The sequence below is a fragment of the Astyanax mexicanus genome, unplaced genomic scaffold (assembly GCF_023375975.1).
Source record: "Astyanax mexicanus isolate ESR-SI-001 unplaced genomic scaffold, AstMex3_surface scaffold_31, whole genome shotgun sequence".
In the NCBI taxonomy this organism is placed as follows: domain Eukaryota; kingdom Metazoa; phylum Chordata; class Actinopteri; order Characiformes; family Acestrorhamphidae; genus Astyanax; species Astyanax mexicanus.
In genome coordinates, this window is record NW_026040041.1 from 1,724,128 (window position 1) to 1,751,601 (window position 27,474).

Sequence of the window (27,474 nt, forward strand, 5' to 3'; positions counted from 1 at the left end):
TTGACTCCAGTAATGCTCAAAAACACTAGATTTTCGGCTTGTTCTGGCTGCTGCACTTGCGCAGATCTCCACATAAAGAAAAGTCCTATTAATATTTAATCCAGTGGATATTTTCCTCATCAATAACATCTCAGATATTTCAGTTCTCAGAACAGTGGTGGGAAAACACAGATGCTATTTTTAGCTTTTAGATCGTCACTAACTAAAAATACATGAAGGTCAGTCACAAGGATGGAAACTTGAACTGCTTAATCTGTTCTTTTTCCTTTTACATCACAAGGAAGCTGGAATTTAAATTACACACTGTTTTACAGTAGCAAGAAAATTCCCCTTCGCATTTTTTCTGTAATATTTCCATTTTAATCAGTTCCTTATTTTACAACCTAAACATTTCCTGCTTAAATATAACGACGTGCATTAATTGTTTGATTAAATGTCCTGAATATCTTCCTGCTTCCTTAACAGTGCACTATAAAGACTATAAAATCAAATAGAGTAATTAGGCTGCATTCACACAGCAGGTAAAAGTGACCAGAATCCAATCTATTTGGTTGCATGTGTGTATAAACGACAAAAACACACTGAATTCTGATTCAATATGTGGTACATAAATCTGATACATAAACTCTGGGGTTGAGCATAATCAGGAAAAAGAATAAACAAATAATAATGAATCTATTTATAAAAAAAAACTGCGAACTGAGAACTAGAAATAAATAACTCTATTAAACTCTATTAGATGAGGAGGAGAGAAAAGAAAACTTTTTTTGCGTTTTGTAAAACTGCTGTTTGTTTTTATTTTAATGATGTAATGTGTTTGAGGTGTAGGTGCTGGTGGCATAAATCTCATTAAGTAATCAGTCTCATAAAATTACTTGCACCTTACAAATATTTTAGTTTTAATTAATATTAAAACTACAATTGTTTTTATAAAGTTATTAATTAAAAAGCCACAATATCAGGATTTTAATCAATGACTAAAATTCTGATATTGCTGACTCAGATTCTGAAGGTTTTAAATTGAATTCATTTATATGGTTATTGGCAGCAACCAGCATTCATGAAATCAACACATTTATACACATGGACATTTATTAACACACAAACTAATCTAAACACAAATCTTACAAACAGCAGTCAGTATATTTACAATATGAGAGCTAAATGGTTATTTAGCTAAGGGTGTGTGTATGAGAGAGAGAGAGAGAGAGAGAGCGCGTGCGCGTGTGTGCGCGCGCGCGATAGAGACGGAAGGGGGGTTTCGCGGTGTGCGCGAGTGGAGCGTGCGTGTGCGCGCATGCGCGAACGCGAACAAAGGATAAATGGCGCTGAGTTTAAATGTGGAGCGTGGCTCCACTGTAACTGAATTCAGCTGTCCTTTGTTCAGGTCTCTGTTGAGCCAGAACAAAGAGACTGAAGCTGACTATTTTAAAGGACAGTTTTAAAGCTATTGCTAGATTCTAATTTTTAGAAGAGAGAAATACAGTAGCTGCATTTCAGTGTTAGAAAAGAGAAAGAGATTTGCATGCAGAGAAAATATAGGTTGGTTTGTTCCCAGGTTTTAGTTTAGAGAACATAAACAGTTGCAGATTTCATAAATAAAATTACACTTACGTAAAATGTAAGATACAGTAAGTTAAAGATAAAATGTTCTTGTTAGAAAATATCCATGTTTTCCCTCCTCACTGGATGGAGGGAATTTTCAGCCTTCTTGTAGAAAGGGTTTTGACGACGTCCAGGAAACTCTTCTGGGAATGATTCGTCCTTCTGGTTTACCTGTCTATGGGCAAACTCAAAGAGGCCTTCTTCCTGTCTCAGGAATGCTTTTGTTCCATGTGAAGCCACACCCCTATTTCTTCTTCTGGTGTTGCTTGCATTGGGCACCTACTGGCTGGCTAGGGTACCTACAGAGATGATAAACACTTACTGCACAGATTGTTCTCTACTGAAATTCCTAAAATCTTTGTGTTGAAAGCTGTTGGTAGATCGCTCTTAGTGTGGATCTGAACCCATTTTTGTCCTGAGTGAAAGACAGACCAGCTCTCGGGATCTTCAGACCTCTTAAGCCTCTCTACCGCGGCAAGGTGGCGATCCATCAGAGAGGGTCTATAAAGCATTGCATGAACAGTAGTATGATTGTGAGAATGGTGAATGTGATGATCGGTGAGGGAAAATTTATCACTCCACTGCTATCTGTAAAAAAAAACAGAAAGAAATCAATAGTTTTTATACTTCTAATCAATACTCTTTTCAATACTATTTTGAGTTAGTTGAACATTTGTGGGCACATATACTGTACTATTCAAACTGAGATCTTTGAGTTGAACCAACTTACAATAACTAAGTTTAGTAAGTTATTGGCAGCTTTTTTCTATTGGCTTCTGTCACAATCTGGTGGTTTAAGTTGGCAGGAATAATATTAATTATGTAATTCTTACTAAAACCAATTGTAGTATACAGTACTTGAGTGAATAAAATATATAATTTCAGGAAAATCCTAATTTTAAATATATATATATATATATGAATTTGTTAAGTTCGCTGGACTTAAAAATGATATTATATTAATTTAAAATGTAAAAACACAGAGAAAGAAATCAATAGTTTTGTTTTTGCTTTTTTACTCTTGTTTAATTTTACTCGTCTGTAATGCAAAATTATTGTTTTTTTGGGGTTTTTTTTCAAAATTCATGGTCATCTTCTTACATTATGAGATTTTCACAGTCACGCACTAACAAGGGGGAGTTCTCACAGAGTTAAAGTTTTATCTTAGTCATGTTGTTGTAAATTAAACAACAAACTTGTTTACAGCAGATGAGGAAGTTTATGTTTAGAGTACATCTCGTCTCGAGGTTAGTTCATCAGATAGTATCAGCAGTCTGTAATCATGAGTTTCAGTTGTCTCATGATGAAGAAACAAACACTGCTTGTGTTGTTTTGGCGGCGTGCACCATGTGAATTCTCTATAAAAAACTAAAAAGAGCCTCTCTTCAGACCTGATATTTTCCTCTTTATTATGAGATACAAAAAATCTGATATATATACAGTTTGCAACTCTGTAGCGTTGGGTCCTGTGTTTTTGTTTTATTTTACTGAAATCACTTCTTACAATGTTGATCTTTTATTAAAAGAATGTAGTTTTATAGATAGATGCATTTTATAGATATTTTAGGTAGCAGTTAATACAAACGTTAGATAACCCAAACTCTTCCAGACTGTTACCAGAAAAAGACATTACCCAAAAGTAATTTTTACTGCAGTATATTGTTGTATTGTTATTGTTGTGATTCATTGCTCTCATCACTGATCTCGCGTGTAAAGCCGGTGTTGTGCTGAATTCAGCACCCCCGCCAGGAAAAGCACCCTCTCTCTCGGTAGCGCGCAGCTTTACTTAAACTTTACTTAAAAACTGGAAATACCCAAGATGCTGTTCTAAGCTACGCTGACTCTTAAGAAATAAGGAATAAGAAACGTCACCTGCAGCCTCTTCCAAGAGAGGGTGCTTTTCCTAGCGGGGGTGCATCATCTTCTTGATAAAAGTGGAGATAACTGATTTAGTTAACTTTCATTAGAAACACGCTTCCGAGAGGAGGTGCTTTTCATGGCGGGGGTGCAAATTTCGGATTTTGCTTTTAAAATAAAAGTTTATTTTAAAACAATTTCTGCTTTTTCTGCGGTATAATTTTTGGGGGGGACAAATCCTATTTCTGTTATTGGGTGGGACATGCCCCACCATTCCCACCGGTTCCTACGCCAATGCTGATACCTCTGTTCCAATATTTTTAGAAATATTTACTGTGTCAAATGTTTACTCGATGTTTCTAATGAAATGGTCAAATGCAGCCACATTCTGCTGCTGGAACATAAAAAGTAAAAAAGCGAAAACGTTAAACGAAGGTTAACAAAACCAAGGATACAAACTAATAACATGCTGTTTTTACATGAAGTTGCATTGAATGCATTCTCAGTGATACTTCCAGGTGCAGACACTGAAACCGGAGAAGATAAAAATGAAACTGAAACTTCATGTGAAGCGCTGCAGCTCTTCAGTGCGTGAGCATCAGTTTAGGAGCATGAAATGTTCAGACCAATGTTGGATATAGATTTGATGAAAAAATCTAATTTAGTTTGCATTTATTTGCTGATGAACTTAGCGCTAGTTTGGTCTGGCAGATTGACTTTTTTTTTTTTTTTTACAATTTTACCATCATCTACAAAGCTTTTAGACTATGAACAGAAGAACTGTATTGATTAAACCTATTCAATAAAGATAAATATAGAGAAGATATTGACTCACTTGATGGAAACGACCTTCCTCTTGGTTGTGAATCTGTAGTAAAAGTAAAAACATACACATAAGGAATTTTGCAGCAGCAGCATACAAAAACATAAATTACTTTATTTAATATTGTATATAAAGTAAATGAAATAATTACTCACTTGGTTTATCTTGTGCACTGTTAATCTCTTCAGGTGTATCTTTGGGAAAATAAACAAAAAAAATACACTTTAAAAACTCACCCAATAGTCATGTAAATATTTTATACATTTTTTTTCATATATTGTAGTCATTTTTCAAAACTAAACCATGAAAGGTTAGATTAATCTGTGATTTGTATTTACTGCAGTGAAGTAAAAGTAAATTATACTCCCCACCTGTAGGGGGAGCCCCAGAACAACCAAATATTATGATCGGTTGGACAAATCAAATAGATCTTAGTTGCTGGCTAACAAATGGAAAATCTGTAGTACATTTAAATGAAATTACCGTCTACTGAGAGCTCCACGCTCTGGATGAAGACTCGTTTAGAACTCAGAGCTCTTTTTACTCGATTCACCAGCAGGTAACTCTCATAAACTCCAGCATCTTCAGCTTTAACCTCCTTCAGAACCAGAGAACAGTTTCCTTTCTTCAGTTTATCTTCAGGAACATCAACCCGATCTTCATACCCCTCCCCCTCATAATGCTCCTCCCCCCGACGCTCAAACACCGTCTCAGAAAGCGTTCTCCACTCGATGTGGGGTTTTTGGTCAGATGACAGATTGTCGAGTATAGTTTTCCAATTACACGGCAAAACAGCTGATCTGCCGACTTTCACGTCCATGAAGAGCCGACCCTCTGCAGAAAGTGAGCCTGGACAATACAAAGAATAGAGAAAAGTAAATATCTATCACTCTAAAGCTCTAAACAAACAATAATTTTGCGTGAACTCAGATTCATGAAGCTTTGGCCAGAGTTCAGTATGGCTTGAGTTCAGCTAAGGTGAGTGATGAAGATGAGGGTGGTAATGGGGTGGAGGTGGGTGCGAGGTCATTAGTCACAAAGGTGAGGAACAAATTGTAGACCTCCACAAGGCTGGAAAGAGCTACAGGGCAATTTCCAAGCAGCTTGGTAAAAAAAAGATCAACTCTTGGAGCAATTATTAGAAAATGGAAGAAGCTAAACATGACTGTCAATCTCCCTCGAACTGGGGCTCAATGCAAGATCTCACCTCGTGGCAAATCAATGATCCTAAGAAAGGTCATAGTTTAAAGTCATGCTTAAAGTCCCCTGCTTAAATCAGCACACGTCCAGCCTGTCTTAAGTTTGCCCAGGACCATTTGGATGATCCAGAGGAGTCATGGAAGAAAGTAAAAAAAAAAAACCTTTTTGGTCTTAATTCCACTCGCCGTGTTTAGAGGATGAAGAATGATGAGTTCCATCCAAAAAAAACACCATCACTACTGTGAAGCATGGGGGTGGGAGCATCATGATTTGGGGGGGTGCGGGGGGTGTTTCTGCACATGAGAGAGGATGCCTGCACTGTATTAAGGAGAGTAGAGGATGACCGGGGTCAGGTATTGCAAATTTTTGTGAACAATAATTCAGTTAGAGCATTGAAGATGGGTCATGGCTGGGTCTTCCAACGTGACAATGACCCAAAGCACACGGCCAGGATAACCAAGGACTGGCTCTGTAAGAAGTGTATCAAGGTCCTGGAGTGGCCCAGACCTAAACCCTATAGAAAATCTTTGGAGGAGCTCAAACTCTGTGTTTCTCAGCGATCAGCCCAAAAACCTGGCTGATGTGGCGAAGATCTGTGAGGAGGAATGGGCCATAATCCCTGCTGCAGTGTGGTGAAAACCTGCAAACCTGGTGAAAAACTACAGGAATTGTTTAAGCTCTGTAATTTCAGACCCCTCCATGATTTCTATGTGGGAGAACTTGCAAAGTTGCCGGGTGTTCAAATACTTACTTTCCTCACTGTACATATATATATAGGACTAGGGGGAGAAGCTCATGTAATTGAGGCATTGTCCATATCCTAAAATTGTGTTAATTCTTTGCAACACTTTGCTGCTTTGGGCAGAGTTCCAGTACAGCTTGAAATAGTTTTCAAGCCAGGTCCCTCCAAAAGAAGACATGACAAAACAGAGGGTGATGAACAAACAAATAAAAATATATCCTGAAAACTAGAAAAAAAAAGCCAGGATTTTGTGGGCTGTGGACAAGTCTCAGATGTAACTGTAGTAAATGTTGGGGGACCAGTGGGTGAGAATCTGAACTGTAAGGTGAGGTAAGCTTTAGGGTGGAGCTGTGGTGGCTGATCCAGTTCTGAGCTGAAAATAATTAGGATTAAACCGCTGAGGGAGAGAATGTTCCTCAAGTGAATATGGTGACGGGGATCCTGATTCGCTGATAAACAGGGGTTCGTGCGGGTGAGCGTCTCGGGAGAGAGGGAGTAGGAGGTAGTGCAGGAAAGGTTTGTAAAGACAGAGAGAGGAAGAAGTCTGAACATGTAAACTGGAGTAATTATTCCAAACTGGTCTGTTTTGCTTTGTTTGATGATATAAAGATGGTTAGACGGACCGAGAATGTGAAATTGATTGGCGACCTTGAGGAAAAAAATCACATAGTGAAATTGAGATGTCAGGGAAACAAGCCTGAAGGAGACACAATTTGAGCGACGGGCAGGACCGAGAGTCTTCTCAGCAGACAGGGAGATGCCCAGACGGCGAAGACAAAGGCAAAGAGGCAAAGAGGAGATAGATGCAAATAGCAGGAGAAGAGGAAGAGGCATCCAGGACAGATAGTGAAGCAATCAATTTCGTCTGAACTAGGGAGAGTAGGAGGGGAAAGGCAGGACATCATGAAACAGGTAGATCCCCAGGGAAACTCAGTACTAAAGTCAACTGAACCAGTTTTGTGTATAAGAAAATTCAAATACATAACCAGAATTCTGCAGAAGCTTGCTGATGGCTTCCAAAAAGCCTCTGGTTAAGGTGTTACCAAGGTGTCATTTACACGTAACCAAATATTAGCTGTTCTGTACGAACATGCTATATAATCGTTATACCCAGTGGTGGGAAATTCATACAACAATACAAATACCTTCTGAATCAGGACTTTCCACCTCTGTTATTGAGGAAAACTGTTCTGTAACTGAAAGGAGGTTCTACTTTAGACCCTGTTGGATCCTCTATCCTCTATCTACAACTGGGCCTGTAGATCCTGTAGCTCTACAGTCATAGGTTGCAGCTGAAGTCCCAGGTGCTCCATAAATGCATGGATTGGTGATAAATTTGGAGACGGGCATGACAAGGAAGTGCTGCAATCTGGCGGAGATGTTCCAAAGAAACCCTTGCTGTGTGTAGGTGAACATTATCCTGCTGAAAAATGCAGTTGGAGGTTCAGCATGAGAGGCAGCATCACATGTATCTGATGTTCTGCACACACATCACTGAGATCACTGTTAGTAATGTTCCTCCTATCACTCCTAGGGGTGACCGACAGTCACTGTATGAGATGCTCCTCAGATCATTAATCACAACTGCAGTTTACACTGCGAACTCTTCAGTCCACCTCAAAGGCAGGAATAAAGCGCTCACTTGGAGACCTCTGTACTCAAACTCAACCATCATTAAATCCCAAACAGAACCTGGATACGCCACTAAAGATGCCACGGTTTAATCCATAGCAGTGAGAGCTTCTCAATCATGACACCACTCCAAACAAAGGTGATGGTGGCTGGCTGAGGGATGGTCTAGATCAGGGGTCACCAACATGGTGCCCGCGGGCACCAGGTAGCCCGCAAGGACCTTATGAGTAGCCCGCAGGCCTGGTCTAAAAATAGCATTTTTGTTGCTATTCTTTTTTTTTTAAATCACAGTTGCATTGATGTAATTTTAGATTATATTACATTAATATTAGCTTAGAGATAGCCTATAGTTTATATATTATTATACAATATAATGTAATATAATATGTAATATTATATTAAAATATAATATAAAATGTAAACACTTGCAGAGATTTATAATAATAGTGTTGCCTATTGATATCTGTGTCTTCACATAGATGAATGTCATTAATTATTAATAATAACATATAATTAAAAATTTGTAATTTCACGAGTGTGTATCAAACTGGTAGCCCTTCGCATTAATTGGTACCCAAGAAGTAGCTCTCAGGTTCAAAAAGGTTGGTGACCCCTGGTCTAGATGATGGTCAATTCATCCAAAGACCATCCTGTTTCTATTAGTCCAATGATCATCTTTAAGTCTGTCAACTGAGCAAAATGTCTTTGAGTGTGTTGTAGAGGCATGTCTGTAGCAGTCAACATTCTCTCACCAAGAGGTACACTATCCTAAAGTAGCTTATTAGGCTACGTTCACATTACCAGGCTAAAGTGACTAAAATCAGATTTTTTTTTTTGCTCAATGTGGCTCAGATCTGATTTTTTCATGGCTGTGTGAACATGCCAAATCCGAAATTTTTCTAATCAGATTTGAATCACCTTCATTTGTGATCCACGGATATGAGACATGAATGTGAATGGTCAAATCAGAATTCATGCATCTTTTTTTACGCTTTTACGCATTACCATTAGTGCTACGTGCTTGTCTATCGTACCCACACATCTCTTGGTGCAGCTGTGCAGCTATAGCTGCAAAAACAGCAAAAGCAAACCACCTGTCCTTTTTTCACCTCCTGGATCTAATCATGAACTTCAGAGCAGCTGTTTACTCTCCACTCCAGCAAAAGATGCTCCACATATGAGCTGCTAACTCATCCATTTCCCTTTATAAAGCTACAAGTCTCTCGTCTCTCTAATATGAGGGTTTTTGTTGTTGGTGAAGAAGGAGACGTTTATACAGGTATCAATGTGCAGCATGTGAGACGATTCAGGAACAGATTCTGTGTTCACATTACACACAGATACAGATCAATTACATTTACAGTGAATGTGAACCGTCAAGATACACAAATCATATCTAAGCAAAAAATCTGATTTGAACAATGTGGCTTGTAATGTGAACGTAGTCTAAAAGCCTTTTTATCATCATCATTTAGAAATCAAGACTTAACATGCTTTTATAGATAGATAGATAGATAGATAGATAGATAGATAGATAGATAGATAGATAGATAGATAGATAGATAGATAGATAGACGGTCATTTACCTGTAGAGATGACAAGCATTAGGATAATCTCCTGAAGAATGATGCCCATGGCACTGGAGTATGCACTAATGAAGAAGACATAGGAAAAACAGCCACAATCAAATGCTGACTCCTATGTCTATCTTATATAAAACCTCCTCACCCAAATTTTACTTTGTGTAAAATGTAAATAAGTGTGCCTCGCAAGACAGGACAATGTCCTCCGAGCATTTTCCATTTCAGCTCAAGTTTCAAAAACTTCATCCCTGTAAAATCCTCAGCTGTGGACGATGTATTTAATTTACAACATTTATAATCGACTTATTATTGAGATGTGTTACTGAATCATGTTACATTTTTTTGTCATAAAATGTTAACCCTTCTCACTTTTAACATATGAAATTTGTTCTATATTCTAGTGAATAAAACAAGGCTCTATGAGATTTACTTATCACTAACTAATCACTAACTAATAACTAGCTAACTCACTGATTAGGTAACTAGCATAGTTTAAGCATGAATATTCAGCACACCTCGCTAAAGTGAACCTTTTTAATAGAGTGAAGCACTTAAGAAATATAACATTAAACATAACGTTAGTATGAAACTTAATTGAAAAGTATCTGCTGTGCACTGGAACCCGTTCACTGTGCCATGTTTGGAAGCAGTGATACGCGGATCAATATTGAAATATCAATACCTCAGATACCAGATCTTTATGCTCCAAAATCAATTTGGTTATGAAATAAGTAGCGAAATAAATACATGCTTCAACAAAAAGCTACAAAAAATTCATCTTAGAGTAAAAAATATGTGCATGACTGAGATTATTTATTCAGGTAAGGTTTCCTAAAGATTTGATCATTTAATTGATATTCTAAAGTAGATTACATATACTAGGTGTCATTAAATTATATCAGTCTAATTTGCTTTAATTGTTAAATGAACATATTCAAGTTGTCAACTATTATTGTGGCATTTCTTTATTTATTTAACTACGCATTTTACTGGCAATTTCAATTTGAGTCTCCCAGTATTATAAAACAGCAAGTGTTTGTATTCTCCAATTCTCTTATTGGAGAGACTACATGCAGAGTTTAATCTAAATAGTAAGCATTCAATGCAGAAAACCTCAATCATACTTCCAATTAATAAATTATTTGGATATCTTTTATGAAGCCTGAATTTTAATTGGCATCGAATCCGAAAGGAAAATGGTGGTATCGAACATCACTAATGTTTTGAAGCTGGCGGGGTGGGTGTGGTCAGTCTCAGATAAGGATTCAGTTTACCGTCAGTCCAGAACCAGCTGACCAATGGAGATTCAAGGGGAACGCCTTCTTCTAAGCCCCGCCCACCCGTGAAAACTGTGCCAAAACTCTAGGTATATTTAAAAATATTGCTATCTTTATTTTTCTCTTTCAAATTTACAACATTAACTTTTTCCTTTTGATTCTTAAAATGATGATTGTGGATTTTTTATTTTGTTACGTAAAACATTTGGCAAAAAATTCACTCCATAGCTCTTGGGCATGCTCTCTCTCTCTCTCGCTCACACACACCCTTTCCTCTTTCCCTTGCCAACATTTAAATAATGCTGTGGGAGGAGTAGTTTGGAAGGAGTAAACAACAGCTGCTGACTTAACTGAAAGCTGAACAAAGAAGTGCTCTAAATCTTATGCTGCAATGTTTTCTTTTACAAAGCTGTAAAACTGGAACTGTACTTTTTTTAGTTTTGTTGTTTTATAGCTGCAGCCAACAGTAGTTTTGGTTTAACAGAACTAAGAACTAAAAATACATTATTAATTTAAAATATGTTGTCTAGTAGTGGATATGTAGTAGCATTAAGCTCTGTCACACTGTGTATTCAGGAATAATCCTTGTCATGTAAAAGTTTATCGGAATGCATGAAAACTTTACAGCACAGCCTAATAAAATATTAACGTTAATGCATCATTTTAAATATAATATGAAGGCAAAAACATTCAGTGCTTGACAGTTCAATTGTGAGCATGCATGAGGAGTTAAATGTATTTTCCGAAAAATCTGAAGTGTTTTTGTCTAACTATTAAAACAAGAGTGAAAATAATATATATATATATATTTTAATTTGCATCGTATTTGATATATAAGAAATGTTTTGCTAATCCTATAGAGAGCATGCAGCTGCAGTGTTATTCTGCTGCATGCATCTGCAGAAATAAACCAGCAGAGAGCAGAAAAACCCAGAAAAAAATATTTTTTCTGCATTTTTTTGCTTTTTTAAGATTTAAGACATTTAAGACATAACTTAATGAACGCACCGATGTTGCAAAAAAAATCTAAGGTTTAGAAAGACGTAAACCTCTGCTGAAGTTCTTGAGCTGAAGCTGAATTCGTATCCATATGTTCCATTATTCCACCTTAAATACTGCAGCAGTTAACCCTGTAGTTACCTCCTCACTTTCCTAGCACCATTCCATTCCACCTTAAATACTGCAGCAGTTAACCCTGTAGTTACCTCCTCACTTTCCTAGCACCATTCCATTCCACCTTAAATACTGCAGCAGTTAACCCTGTAGTTACCTCCTCACTTTCCTAGCACCATTCCATTCCACCTTAAATACTGCAGCAGTTAACCCTGTAGTTACCTCCTCACTTTCCTAGCATCATTCCATTCCACCTTAAATACTGCAGCAGTTAACCCTGTAGTTACCTCCTCACTTTCCTAGCATCATTCCATTCCACCTTAAATACTGCAGCAGACAGGCTTGAATCAGTTCCTCACTTTCCTAGCACCATACCTTTCCACCTTAACTAGTGCAGGCAGCAGTGAGTGCGTGGTGGTGTTGTGTTTAAGGTGGTGTAGCTGGTCTTACCTGATACTGCAACAGCCTGAGTAGTACATCACGATCTCCTGATCTTTCTGTGGAAACTGAAGGAAGTACAAACACAAGAGGGGCAAAGACTACCTCTATAATCAGCTCTGCAGATCCTCTACCTCTCCTCCTTTTTACTTTTCCTCCTTTCTTTCTTTCCTTCTGTTCTCCTCTGCTCCTCACCTCCTTTTGTGAGAAGGTTAGTGCTGCAGGACGGAGTCGCAGTGGGCGTGGCTAAAGGGCGGAGCATGTGTCAATCATTTTCGACTGCAGCCAATCAGATACTACACTTTCGTTGTCAATCACTTTTTATTAAGCCAATCCTCAGACAGACCGAGCTGTCCATTATTTTTTACTGCAGCCAATCACCTTAACAGATCTGTTAAAAGAAGGCGGAAACTGCGGTGCTACCGGTTAAACGTAGCGCGATTTAAACTTCTGAACAGCGGTGAAGCTGAATCTGTGTAAGTGTTTTACACAATACTACATTAACAGTTTAAACACATTTATGTGCTACTGTAGTTAGTCCTGCCTACATGCCGCTCTTAAACAGAAGTAACTGAATTAAAACGTTAGAAAAGCCCTGACTTTAGATATTTTTAAATCAAAGATTAAAATACTAATTTTTCAGTAATTGCATTAAATCGTATATATATATATATATATATATATATATATATATATATATATTCAACTTGTGCAACTAAAAAGTTATATTTTTAATTTTTTTTATTCTTGCACATGGTGTATTTTTCCTACTAAGAGCTAAGAGGCACTATGCAAGTTTAATATGTGTAATATAATATCGTGTCTGAAAACTTAAATGCATAAATTAACAGCATTCTGTTAAAATATAATAGGATTTGCATATAATTTTACTTCATCATTTAAATATAGTTGTTTTCTTGTAGCTTAGTTTGACCAATTGTCAATCAATATGCAAATGAGGGCATTGCATCATTTACCGGTATTTTGTGACAAATGTTGTTGTAAGTCAGTATACATGCAGTGATATACAGTCACTACTACCTGAGCTGCAGTGGAATCAGTGTACAGCTAATATTTTAGGGGACAGGGACATAAGAACACCCGCAACCAGAAATATACAAGCCTTAATGTTTTATTTTTTTTAAGCAGCAATTTTCTTCAGGGATAAGTTGTTTGCCCAACATAACAAACAAAACGTAATCAACTAGGGTTCAGAACAAGAACTAAACTTCTAAAGAAAAGTTAAATTAAATACAGTTCTTAGCCTATTTCCCTCTCTAACAAAAAGAGGAGAAAAAGTGATCAAATATACAGGACCTTATCCCCTACACTGCTAATCAGGCACAAGAGGGGAGAATAATTAATATAGAAAAATCCCCACCAAAATATCTCTATCCATAACAGGTGGGCTTTGATTCATAGTTCCAAATATGCCCCATATAAAACCTGTTTCTATACCCATGGCTGTCAGGATTTATCACATGCAGCAAAAATATCCAGCCCTAAATCTGTCTAAATCTCATCCTTCAGAAGCTTAAACTAGCTCAGAATCTAAAGACCTTATTTTAGTGATCTATAGCGCATCAATCAGTGGCGCATCATGCAGCTTGATTTAGGGCGTGTCAGGGTGTCTTTGCTATCATAAAAACAGGAAAAGTACACCTTGTGCATCTCAAAATGCACAAAAGGCATGTACTAATTCTCTTAATTAATCATGGGTGTGGTCAATTTTGGGTGTAATGTAAAATAAACCAATCAGAGTGTCTCTTGCTCATCATTCTCTTTAAAACTCAGGTGAGCTCTGTTTTTAGTCTTGTTAACGCCCACTCCTGCCCAGTTTCACTTGTTTTAGTCCTGTTACTGCCTGCTCCTGCCCACTTCTGCTTGTTTTAGTTTTATTACCACCCGCTCCCGCTTCTTTTAATTCCGTTATCACCTTCTCCTGCCCACTCCCGCTTGTTTTAGTCCTGTTACCACACGTTCACGCTTATTTTAGTCCAGTTAATGCCCGCTCCTGCCCGTTCCCAGTTGTTTTAGTTCCCAGTTTTTCCAGCATTCGGTACCAGTGTTTATGTGTCGTTTTTGCAATGGGGAAATAAAATACAGCATGATTCTTGCAGGTAAAATCAAATTTGTCCCATTGAAAAGAATGGAAAGTACAGAAATTTCATCCTTTAAACTAGAACAGGATCGGTTCTGTGTGTGAGCTCAATTATTTGTATGAATAATCACTGAAACGGGAAATAGCGACTCTCATGTTTGGCCCTCGGAGAAGTTATTTGAGAAGAGCTCTGGAGTGTGATGCTCTGCTTCTCAAGGTTTCAGTTGGTTGAGTTGAGAGTCACTGTGTTCCAGTCAGTAACCAGCAGAAACTTTATCACTGTTTGTTTGTTTTCTGGTTAGATACAGCACCAAGCCAAGCTGTTTCCTAGCACTAGTGTGCACTAGTGTTTTATGGAGTGATACGAGTGATCCATTAAAAACCTGTCCTGATTTCCTGAACCACAGGATGAGTAGAAGTCGTTACAGCCTGTTCTGTACTTTATTCTTGTGGGAAAATGTATGAAACTTAAATTAAACGTAGGGATGGTACAAGCAGGACCAGTGCAGTTGCAGTAATCAGATGGTGATTTGTGTATGTGTACTGTGCATTATAAAGAACTGAGCAAGTATTTAAAAATACAGCCTGAAAAAAGCTATTGAATACTTAATATGGTAATAGAACTTGTTATTTGTTACTTGTTAAAACACAAAAACACATTTCAGAGTGAAAAACACTTATCTCCAGTTTTGTTCATTTTTAAATGACTACATAATTTGAACAGACAAACTGTCTCTTACACTGTGGCAAAATTTCTTGATGAATGGACCAATAGAAACTCTTCAAAATGACCTGAAATAAACTCTTTTTACATTGACTTCCAAAGAAATAAACACTTAAAATAGATCACTCTGTGTTTAATACATCTATATAATATATGAGTTTCACATTTTCAACTGAGTTTCATCTAAATTACTGAAATAAAGGTACTTTTTATTGATGCACTAGCAGAGTCCTACTACTATCTACCTCTACTGAAGCCTGAACTTTAAATGAAGCTACAGGTTTAAGCATGTTTGAAATGAAGCAATATAATAACACATATAATAAACCTGCAGGAGCAGGTGTTTAAAAAAACAGCTGTCATATCGCATTTTTAATTGCATTTCTTGCATTTACTTTGTCTTTAATTTGATTGCAGAGTATCAGTATAAACCCAAGATATTTCATGTTTTATCTGCTCAAACTTGAACTGTTTAATCTGTTCTTTTTCCTTTTGCATCACAAGGAAGCTGGAATTTAAATTACACACTGTTTTACAGTAGCAAGAAAATTCCCCTTCGCATTTGTTCTGTAATATTTTCATTTTAATCAGTTCCTTCTTTTACAACCTAAACATTTCCTGCTTAAATATAACGACGTGCATTAATTGTTTGATTAAATGTCCTGAATATCTTCCTGCTTCCTTAACAGTGCACTATAAAGACTATAAAATCAAATAGAGTAATTAGGCTGCATTCACACAGCAGGTAAAAGTGACCAGAATCCAATCTATTTGGTTATATGTGTGTGTAAACAACAAAAACACACTGAATTCTGATTCAATATGTGGTACATAAATCTGATACATATCCAATTTACGAGAATGAGATTACAGAAATATTTAGAAATATTTGGAAATTTCAAAGATTTAATGCAAAGCATGTCTGAAAACTATTCTTTTTTTTATAATAATTTTATTTCTAATTTCCCCAATTTATCTGCCCAATTGTCCCACGCATTCACTATATCCCCTATTACTAGTGATGCTCTAACACCAGGAGGGTTAAGAAGACCAGCACATGCCTCCTCCGATACATGTGAAGTCAGACTCCGCCTCTTTTTGAACCTTTTTGCCGAGTAGCATCACAGCGCTAACACTCGGAGGAAAGCGCAGCGACTCGGTTCTGATACACCAGCTCACAGACGCAGCCTTGTGCTAATCCACATCACCCTAGGAGTGATGAGGGGAAAGAGCGCCATCTGCTGTACTGTACCCACCCAGAGAGAGAGCAAGACCAACTGTGCTCTCTCAGGGCTCCGGCAGCTGATGGCAAGCTGCATGACTGGGATTCGAACCAGCGAACAATCTCCCAAACATAGTGCCAGCACTTTAGACTGCTGGATCACTCGGAACCCCTATCGTACTCTTTTTACAGTGAGCTATATACAGTGAGAATTCTCAGTGATAAACCGAGCTGCAGACACTGGAACTACTTGATAGCTCCTGTGATGCTGGAGACGTGCTGAAGCCTAAAAATTGGCATCAGATCTGGTGAGAAAATCAGATTTGGGATGTGCAATAGGAAAATATACACGTCTTGTCTCTGTGAACTCGTACCTTCCATATATACAACAGTACATCATCTAATAAAAATTATTTATGAGTTTTGCCACATTGATTTTACAAAAACTCTCACTAAGAACAGAGACTATATATAATTATAAGAGAATAATTTACTAATAATTACCTACAGCTCAGAACATGAACATGATCTCAGACCGTAGGCAACATTCTGCAGAAACAGAACAGCAAAGACAAGAATATCAGGACAAATTTTTATTTATTTAAAAAAATAGAATAAGATCATATGAAAGATGTAGACATTTGGGTTTGTACATATTACAGAATGAAGAAAAATAGGAAAATAAACCCAGCAAATATAATTAATCTGCCAAACTAGGATTTAAAACTTTTATAAGCTTTTTTTCTTTTCAATGTGTCATACAGCTTTACAATAGCGGGGAAATTGCCCTAGGGGAAAAAAAAACAATGCAAAGTATATCAACCTGTAGGGAAAGATATATATATATATATATATATATATATATATATATACAAAGTTTAATAAATACAAATATATACAGTACTGTGAAAAGGTTTTAGGCATCAAAGCAAATTACATTAATCTATTTATCTCAGCAATATGAGTGTTTTTACCTGATAAAAAAGCAACACATTATTTTTTGAACAGATGCAAATAAACATTGATACAGTAAAATGTAAGAAGGAATTCTCATTTTTAACTATAAGTATGTTTATATCCTGTGAGATAAGATAAGATAATCCTTTATTAATCCCACAGTGGGGAAATTTACAAGGTTACAGCAGTACAGAGGAAAGGGCCGAGAAACAGGTCAGGAAAAAGAATAAACAAATAATGATGAATCTATATATACAAAAAAACAGCTCAAATCTCTTTTTCAACAAAGAACAAAGTGTAGAGATTCCAGATTTCTCCTGGATGCTCCTCAGCCAGCATGTGTTTGTAACGGAGAGGAGGAGGCCGGATGCAAATGCAAGTTAGTTTTATTTTCCATTTAAACAAGAAAATAAACAAAAGAGCAAAACCCTATGAAATAGTATAAAGAAAAGGTAACTAAAACAAAACACTATGAACTAAGAGGATATGAGAAAAAGACTTAAACAAACAAACAAAATAATCAAACAAATAAATAAACTAAAGAAAACAAACCAGAACACTGCAGACAAAAAGGCTCAAAGGCGAAAAAACACAACTAAACAAGATTCTGACAGAGAAACAGGACTAGATCAAACAAAGCACGACACAGAACAAGGAGCACATGGGGTATTATATACAGGCAAACATAAGGGACACCTGTGGGAGCTAACAAGGGGGCGGGGTTACAAATGAGACAAGAGGTTACAGCACTAATGGCTAGGGCACGGCTAGGGCGGAGACAAGGACAAAAACACAACAATAGCACATGGCTGGGACACATGACAGGAAAACAGAGGGGCAGGAGCACAATAGACCAGGAGAGGGAGACACAACGAGACAGACACGGGCTAAACTGTGACAGTGTTTCTTATATTCAGTTCCATCAGCAGCTCACCTGATTCACCACATTTACCAATTTATTACCAAACCAGGTGATGTTTAATATGATGAGAACTAGAAATAAATAACTCTATTAAACTCTATTAGATGAGGAGTAGAGATTAGGAGATGTTGTTTTAAGGAAAACTTATTTTTGCGTTTTGTAAAACTGCTGTTTGTTTTTATTGTAATGATGTAATGTGTTTGAGATAATAAACACTTACTCCACAGATTGTTCTCTACTGAAATTCTGTTGGTAGATCGCTCTTAGTTTGGATCTGAACCCTTAAACCTTTTTGCCCTGAGTGAAAGACAGACCAGCTCTCAGGATCGTCAGACCTCTTAAGCCTCTCTACCGCGACAAGGTGGCGATCCATCAGAGAGGGTCTATAAAGCATTGCATGAACAGTAGTATGATTGTGAGAATGGTGAATGTGATGATCGGTGAGGGAAAATTTATCACTCCACTGCTATCTGTAAAAAAAACAGAAAGAAATCAATAGTTTTTATACTTCTAATCAATACTCTTTTCAATACTATTTAGAGTTAGTTGAACATTTGTGTGCACATATACTGTACTATTCAAACTGAGATCTTTGAGTTGAACCAACTTATAATAACTAAGTTTAGTAAGTTATTGGCAGCTTTTTTCTATTGGCTTCTGTCACAATCTGGTGGTTTAAGTTGGCAGGAATAATATTAATTATGTAATTCTTTCTAAAACCAATTGTAGTATACAGTACTTGAGTGAATAAAATATATAATTTCAGGAAAATCCTCATTTTAAATATAAATACATATATATGTATATGAACTTGTTAAGTTCGCTGGACTTAAAAATTATATTATATTAATTTAAAATGTAAAAACACAGAGAAAGAAATCAATAGTTTTGTTTTTGCTTTTTTACTCTTGTTTAATTTTACTCGTCTGTAATGCAAAATTATTGGTTTTTTTTTGTTTTTTTTTCAAAATTCATGGTCATCTTCTTACATTATGAGATTTTCATAGTCACACACTAAGAAGGGGGAGTTCTCACAGAGTTAAAGTTTTATCTTAGTCATGTTGTGGTAAATTAAACAACAAACTTGTTTACAGCAGATGAGGAAGTTTATGTTTAGAGTACATCTCGTCTCGAGGTTAGTTCATCAGATAGTATCAGCAGTCAGTAATCATGAGTTTCAGTTGTCTCATGATGAAGAAACAAACACTGCTTGTGTTATTTTGGCGGCGTGCACCATGTGAATTCTCTATAAAAAACTAAAAGAGCCTCTCTTCAGACCTGATGTTTTCCTCTTTAATATGAGATACAAAAAAATCTGATATATATACAGTTTGCAACTCTGTAGCGTTGGGTCCTGTGTTTTTGTTTTATTTTACTGAAATCACTTCTTACAATGTTGATCTTTTATTAAAAGAATGTAGTTTTGCATTTTATAGATATTTTAGGTAGCAGTTAATACAAACGTTAGATAACCCAAACTCTTCCAGACTGTTACCAGAAAAAGACATTACCCAAAAGTAATTTTTACTGCACTATATTGTTGTATTGTTATTGTTGTGATTCATTGCTCTCATCACTGATCTCGCGTGTAAAGCCGGTGTTGTGCTGAATTCAGCACCCCTGCCAGGAAAAGCACCCTCTCTCTCGGTAGCACGCAGCTTTAACTTTACTTAAAAACTGGAAATACCCAAGATGCTGTTCTAAGCTACGCTGACCCGTAAAAAATAAGGAAAAAGAAAAATCACCTCCAGACTCTCCCGAGAGGGGGTGCTTTTCCTGGCAGGGGTGCTGAATTCAGCACAATAGTATAGTGTCTTAATCTGCACCCCTGCCAGGAAAAGCACCCCCTTTCTGCAACGTGTATGCAACATCTTCTTGATAAAAGTGAAGAAAACTGATTTAGTTAACTTTAATTAGAAACACGCTTCCGAGAGGAGGTGCTTTTCATGGCGGGGGTGCAGATTTCGGATTTTGCTTTTAAAATAAAAGTTTATTTCTAAAACAATTTCTGCCATAAATCCACCTATTTTTGATATTGGGTGGGACATGCCCCACCATTCACCCCGGTTTCTACGCCAGTGCTGTAAAATATCTATCTATCTATCTATCTATCTATCTATCTATCTATCTATCTATCTATCTATAATGAAATTGTCAAGTGCAGCTACATTCTGCTGCTGCAGAATCAAAAGTAAAAAAGCGAAAACTTTAAAGGAAGGTTAACAAAACCAAGGACGAAAACTAATAACATGCTGTTTTTACATGAAGCTGCATTGAATGCATTCTCAGTGATACTTCCAGCTGCAGACTGGAAACCGGAGAAGATAAAAATGAAACTGAAACTTCATTTGAAGCGCTGCAGCTCTTCAGTGCGTGAGCATCAGTTTAGGAGCATGAAATGTTCAGACCAATGTTGGATATAGATTTGATGAAAAAATCTAATTTAGTTTGCATTTATTTGCTGATGAACATAGCGCTAGTTTGGTCCGGCAGATTGACTTTTTTTATTATTTTACCATCATCTACAAAGCTTTTAGACCATGAACAGAAGAACTGTATTGATTACATCTATTCAATAAAGATAAATATAGAGAAGATATTGACTCACTTGATGGAAACGACCTTCCTCTTGCTTGTAAATCTGTAATAAAAGTAAAAACATACACATAAGGAATTTTGCAGCAGAAGCATACAAAAAACATAAATTACTTTATGTAATATTGTATATAAAGTAAATGAAATAATTACTCACTTGGTTTATCTTGTGCACTATTAATCTCTTCAGGTGTATCTTTGGGAAAATAAACAAAAAAAAAATACACTTTAAAAACCCACCCAATAGTCATGTAAATATTTTATACATTTCTTTTCATATACTGTAGTCATTTTTCAAAACTGCTGAACCATGACGGGGTAGATTAAAGTGTGATTTGTATTTACTGCAGTGAAGTAAAAGTAAATTACACTCCCCACCTGTGGGGGGAGCCCAGGAACAACAAAATTTCGTGATCGGTTGGACAAATCAAATAGATCTTAGTTGCTGGCTAACAAATTGAAAATTTGTAGTACATTTAAATTAAATTACCGTCTACTGAGAGCTCCACGCTCTGGATAAAGACTCGTTTGGACCGTAGGGATCTTTTCGTTCGTTTCACCAGCAGGTGACTCTCATAAACTGCAGCATCTCCAAGTTTGACGTCCTTCAGAACCAGAGAACAGTTTCCTTTCTTCAGTTCATCTTCAGGAACGTCAATCCGACCTTCATACCCCTCACCCTGAAACTGCTCCTCACCCAGCCGTTCAAACACCGTCTCAGAAAACGTTCTCCACTCAATGTGAGGACTTTGGTCAGTTGCCAGATTGTCGAGTTTAGTTCTCCAATTACACGGCAAAACAGCTGATCTGTCAACTTTCACCGTCATGAAGATCCGACTCTCTGCAGAAAGTGAGCCTGAAAAATACGCAAAATAGAGAAAAGTAAATATCTATCACTTTAAAGATCTAAACAAACAAAAATTTTGCTATAATGGATGGTATTTTTTTGTTGATTTATGTGCCTTTGGTCACAGTTCAGTACGGTTTGAGATGCTAGGTGAGTGATGAAGATGAGGGTGGTGACAGGGTGGATGCAGTTGCAAGGTAGTTGGTCACAAAGGTGAGAAACAACTGGGAGGTAATGTATATAAAGGACTAGGGGGAGAAGCTCATGTAATTGAGGCATTGTCCATAGCCTAAAAGTTTGTTAATTCTTCGCAACACTTTGCTGCTTTGGGCAGAGTTCAGTACAGCTTGAAATAGTTTTCAAGCCAGGTCCCTCCAAAAGAAGACAATGTGACGAAACAGAGGATGATGAACAAACGAATAAAAATATATCCTGAAAACTAAAAAGAAGCCAGGATTTTGTGGGCTGTGCACAAGTGTCAGATGTAACTGTAGTAAATGTTGGGGCACCAGTGGGTGAGAATCTGAACTGTAAGGTGAGGTAAGCTCAAGTGAATATAGTGAATATGGTGATGGGGAACCGGATTCGCTGATAAACAGGTGTTCGTGCGGGTGAGCGTCTCGGGAGAGAGGGAGTAGAAGGTAGTGCAGGAATGGTTTGTAAAGACTGAAAGAGGAAGAAGTCTGAACAGGTAAACTATAATTATTATTCCAAACTGGTCTGTTTTGCTTTGTTTGATAGAAAGAGGGTTAGAATGTGAAGTTGATTGGAGACTTGAGAATAAAAAAGTGCGACCTTGTGGAAAAAAAGCACATAGTGAAATGAATATGTCAGAGAATTCGAGGGAAACAAGCCTGAAGGAGACAGAATTTGAGCGAAGGGCAGGACCCAGAGTCTTCTCTCCAGATGGTGAAGCCAGACACCAGAGAGGAGATGCAACTAGCAAGCGGAAAGAAGGGGCATCCAGGACACATAGTGAAGCAATCAATTCCGTCTGATCTAGGGAGACCGGGGGGAAAGAAAGAACGAGCTCAGGACATTGTAAAACAGGTAGATCCCCAGAGAAACTCAGTACTCAAGTCAACTGAACCAGTTTTGTGTATAAGAAAATTCAAAAGAAGCTTGCTGATGGCTTCCAAAAAGCCTCTGGTTAAGGCGTTACCAAGGTGTCATTTACACGTAACCAAGTAATCGTTATACCCAGTGGTGGGAAATTCTTACAACAATACAAATACTTTCTGAATCAGGACTTCCCACCTCTGTTATTGAGGAAAACCGTTCTGTAACTGAAAGGAGGTTCTATTTTAGACCCTGTTGGTTCCTCTATCCTGGATATAAGATGAAAGAGATTGAGACGGTTGGGTATGGAGGTTCTACAGGTTCTGTATGGATCCTGCAGCACATTTACCCACAGATGTTGCTACAACTGGGCCTGTAGATCCTGTAGCTCTACAGTCATAGGTTAAAGGTCCCAGGTGCTCCATTAATGCTGGATTGGTGATAAATTTGGAGACGGGCATGACAAGGAAGTGCTGCAATCTGGTGGAGATGTTCCAAAGAAACCCTTGCTGTGTGTGGGTGAACATTATCCTGCTGAAAAATGCAGTTGGAGGTTCTGCATGAGAGGCAGCATCACATGTATCTGATGTTCTGCACACACATCACTGAGATCACTGTTAGTAATGTTCCTCCTATCACTACTAGGGGTGACCGACAGTCACTGTATCAGATGCTCCTCAGATCATTAATCACACCTGCAGTTTACACTGCGAACTCTTCAGTCCACCTCAAAGGCAGGAATGAAGCCCTCACTTGGAGACCTCCATACTCAAACTTAACCATCATTAAATCCCAAACAGAACCTGGATACGCCACTAAAGATGCAGTTTACACTGCGAACTCTTCAGTCCACCTCAAAGGCAGGAATAAAGCGCTCACTTGGAGACCTCTGTACTCAAACTCAACCATCATTAAATCCCAAACAGAACCTGGATACGCCACTAAAGATGCCACGGTTTAATCCATAGCAGTGAGGGCTTCTCAATCATGACAACACTCCAAATAAAGGTGATGGTGGCTGGCTGAGGGATGGTCTAGATGATGGTCAATTTATCCAAAGACCATCCTGTTTCTATTAGTCCAATGATCATCTTTGAGTCAAAGGCATTTAAGGCAAAATGTCTTTGAGTGTGTTGTAGAGGCATGCCTGTAGCAGTCAACGTTCTCTCACAGATTTTCTGATTTTTTCATGGCTGTGTGAACATGCCAAATTCAAAATTTTTCTAATCAGATTTGAATCACCTTCATTTGTAATCCACGGATATGAGACATGAATGTGAACGGTCAAATCAGAATTCATGCGTCTTTTTTACGCATTACCATTAGCTCTACGTGCTTGTCTCTCATACCCACACATCTCTTGGTGCAGCTGTGCAGCTATAGCTGCAAAAACAGCAAAAGCAAACCGCCTGTCCTTTTCTCACCTCCTGGACCTGAACATGAACTTCAGACCAGCTGTTTACTCTCCACTCCAGCAAAAGATGCTCCATATATGAGCTGCTAACTCATCCATTTCCCTTTATAAAGCTACAAGTCTCTCCTCTCTCTAAAATTAGGGTTTTTGTTGTTGGTGAAGAAGGAGACGTTTATACAGGTATCAATGTGCAGCATGTGAGACGATTCAGGAACAGATTCTGTGTTCACATTACACACAGATACAGATCACTTACATTTACAGTGAATGTGAACCGACAAGATAGACTAAATCAGATTTGAACAATGTGGCTTGTAATGTGAACATAGCCTAAAGCCTTTTCTAGGGCAGTGCAAATCATTTTGCACCCTGTTGTGCTAAAAAACAGTGTCTAATGAGATCATTTAGATATCTAGACATAACATGCTTTCATAGACAGATAGATAGATGGTCATTTACCTGTAGAGATGACAAGCATTAGGATAAACTCCTGAAGAATGATGCCCATGGCACTGGAGTATGCACTAATGAAAAAGACATAGGAAAAACAGCCACAGTCAAATGCTGACTCTTATGTAAAACCTCCTCGCCCTTAGCAAATTCCACTTTGTCTAAAATGTAAATAAGTGTGCCTTGCAAGATAGGAAAATGTCCTCTGAGCATTTTCCATTACAGCGTTTAAGAGGTCACAAGTTCCAGTGACCTTCCACAAAAACACAAAAATGAAAGCAAAGACTGGCTAAATGCAAACTGAAATAATTTTCAAATAATTGCAAAGAATAACAAAGTAACCAAGTATATTTAAAATATATTTTTGTTATATTTTTTCTCTTTTGAATTTACAACATAAACTATTTTCCTTTTGATTCTTAAAATGTTGATTGTGGATTTTTTTTGCATAAAACATTTGGCACAACAGTCACTGCATAGCTCCTGTGGATCTCTCTCTCTCTCTCTCTCTCTCTCTCACACACACACACACTTACTCGCTCACACACATTTCCTTTTTCCCTCCCCAAAATTTAAAAAAATGCTAGAAAAGTGGGATGAGTTATTTAGGAAAAGCACTGAGTGAAGCAGAACAAAAGAGAAGGAAGGAATAAACAATGACCGGCTGTGCTGTTTATCTACAGGACAAATGACTTTTATGCTGCAATGTTTCCTTTTAAAAAGCTGTAAAACTGGAATTCTACTTTGTTAGTTTTGTTGTTTTATAGCTGCAGCCAACAGTAGTTTTGGTTTAACAAAACTAAGAACTAAAAATACATTATTATTTTAAAATATGTTGTCTAGTAGTGGATATGTAGAAGCATTAAGCTCTGTCACACTGTGTATTCAGGAATAATCCTTGTCATGTAAAAGTTTATCGGAACGCATGAAAACTTTACAGCACAGCCTAATAAAATATTTCCGTTAAGGCAAAAACTGGAAAAAGGTCCCATTCAGTGCTTCACAGTTAATTTGTGAGAATGTAGGAGTTAAATGTATTTTCTGAAAAATCTGAAAAGTGTTTTTGTCAAACTATTAAAACAACACAAGTGAAAAATATATATATTTATTTTAATTTGCATTGTTTTGCTTATCCTATAGAGAGCATGCATCTGCAGTGTTTTTCTGCTGCATGCATCTTAATACGCACTTAAGACTATAACTTCATGAACGCACCGATGTTGCAAAAAAATCTAAGGTTTAAAAAAAAAACCTAAACCTCTGCTGAAGTTCTTGAGCTGAGTTAGTATCCATATGTTCCATTATTCCACCTTAAATACTGCGGCAGTCAGGCTTGAATCAGTTCCTCACTTTCCTAGCACCATACCTTTCCACCTTAACTAGTGCAGGCAGCAGTGAGTGCGTGTTGGTGTTGTGTTTAAGGTGGTGTAGCTGGTCTTACCTGATACTGCAACAGCCTGAGTAGAACAGCCACGATCTAAGACCTTTCTGTGGAAACTGAAAGAGGTCAGACTCATGTAATACAAACACCAGAGGGGCGGAGACTACCTCTATAATCAGCTCTGCAGATCCTGATCTCTCTCTCTCTCTCTCTCTTTTTCTTTGCTCATGAGCTCCTCTCCCCCTCTCTTCCCCTGATTTTTTTTATTCTTGCACATGGTGTATTTTTCCTACTAAGAGCTAAGAGGCACTATGCAAGTTTAATATGTGTAATATAATATCGTGTCTGAAAACTTAAATGCATAAATTAACAGCATTCTGTCAAGATATAATAGGATTTGCATATAATTTAACTTCATTATTTGAATATAGTTGTTTTCTTATAGCTTAGTTTATCTTATACAGCGAGTAAGAGATTGGAAAGGACTGACTGACCAATTGTCAATCAATATGCAAATGAGCGCATTGCATCATTTACCGGTATTTTGTGACAAATGTTGTTGTAAGTCAGTATACATGCAGTGATATACAGTCACTACTACCTGAGCTGCAGTGGAATCAGTGTACAGCTAATATTTTAGGGGACAGGGACATAAGAACACCCGCAACCAGAAATATACAAGCCTAAATGTTTTATTTTTCTTCAGGGATAAGTTGTTTGCCCAACATATCAAACAAAACGTAATTAACTAGGGTTCAGAACAAGAACTAAACTTCCAAAAAAAAAAAGAAATTAAATACAGTTCTTAGCCTATTTCCCTCTTTAACAAAAACAGGAGAAAAAGTGATCAAATATACAGGACCTTATTTCCTACACTGCTAATCAGGCACAAGAGGAGAGAAAAAAAGTAGCATACAAAAATGCTGAAACCCCACCAAAATATCTCTATCCCTAACAGGTGGGCTTTGATTCATAGTTCAAAATATGCCCCCACACATCAAATTTATGAAGCAAACTTGAAGAACCTTTTGGGTAACTTTTTTTTAGAACTTTTAAAGAAATGTATGGAGAACACTTGGAGAACCTTTTTCAGGTATCTGTAGACTCTGTGTTCTTCAGGAGATCTCAGCTGATCTCAGATCTGTGTCTCCTGGAGAAATCATCACCCTGCACTGCAGCATCTCTACAGATTATGAGATTTCATGGTTTCATCAGAACTCTGAGCAGCAGATGAAGCTGCTGATCTCTGCTGCACGAGGAAAAATAAATAAATCATTTTCTCTGACTTATAATGTGGATAAAAGTGGGTATGATAGTACCAACCAAGAAAGTTAACATCACCAGGAACTCATATGACGGGTTGACCTGCAAAGTAGTCCACGGAGGACAACTGACAGATGCTTTTGAGGTGAAAACCGGAGTGAATCAGGGGTGTTTACTCAACAACTAAGATGGCTACGGGTCGAACAAGAACTGGAATCCAGTGGACGTCCTTCACACAATTTAAAGACCTCAACTTTGCGGATGACCTG

At 37.4% G+C, this 27,474-nt stretch overlaps 1 protein-coding gene and 1 long non-coding RNA gene across 3 annotated transcripts; both read right to left on the reverse strand.

The window, feature by feature from the left end:
• Positions 1-992: 992 nt before the first annotated feature.
• Positions 993-12,495, reverse strand: LOC125788956 (uncharacterized). 2 transcript variants are annotated; one of them, XM_049472925.1, is made up of 6 exons: positions 12,283-12,495; positions 9,446-9,510; positions 4,769-5,134; positions 4,441-4,479; positions 4,298-4,330; positions 998-2,193 (listed from the first exon to the last, which is right to left on the reverse strand). In XM_049472925.1, exons 1-6 carry the CDS (start codon positions 12,309-12,311, stop codon positions 2,096-2,098), a joined length of 630 nt encoding a protein of 209 aa, XP_049328882.1. In that variant the 5' UTR covers positions 12,312-12,495; the 3' UTR covers positions 998-2,095. The 2 variants fall into 2 exon arrangements, with proteins under 2 accessions (XP_049328883.1, XP_049328882.1); XM_049472926.1 differs by lacking the exons at positions 4,298-4,330; positions 4,441-4,479 and having other exon boundaries at positions 993-2,193.
• Positions 12,496-21,653: 9,158 nt separating this feature from the next.
• LOC125788962 (uncharacterized) lies at positions 21,654-26,050 on the reverse strand. Its single transcript, XR_007429922.1, has 3 exons — positions 26,003-26,050; positions 24,571-24,635; positions 21,654-22,637 (listed from the first exon to the last, which is right to left on the reverse strand). It is a non-coding gene; the product is annotated as an uncharacterized LOC125788962 (long non-coding RNA).
• Between the last annotated feature and the right edge of the window lie 1,424 nt (positions 26,051-27,474).

What these genes read in the sequence shown, in the direction of transcription:
- LOC125788956 (XM_049472925.1), bottom strand. Translation starts at nt 12,311, where the DNA reads ATGTACTACTCAGGCTGTTGCAGTATCAG. An exon ending in CAGTGCACAAGATAAACCAA is followed by an intron (nt 4,331 to 4,440) that starts GTGAGTAATTAT and finishes CTTTTACTACAG; the next exon opens with ATTCACAACCAAGAGGAAGG. An exon ending in AGGAAGGTCGTTTCCATCAA is followed by an intron (nt 2,194 to 4,297) that starts GTGAGTCAATAT and finishes TTTTTTTTACAG; the next exon opens with ATAGCAGTGGAGTGATAAAT.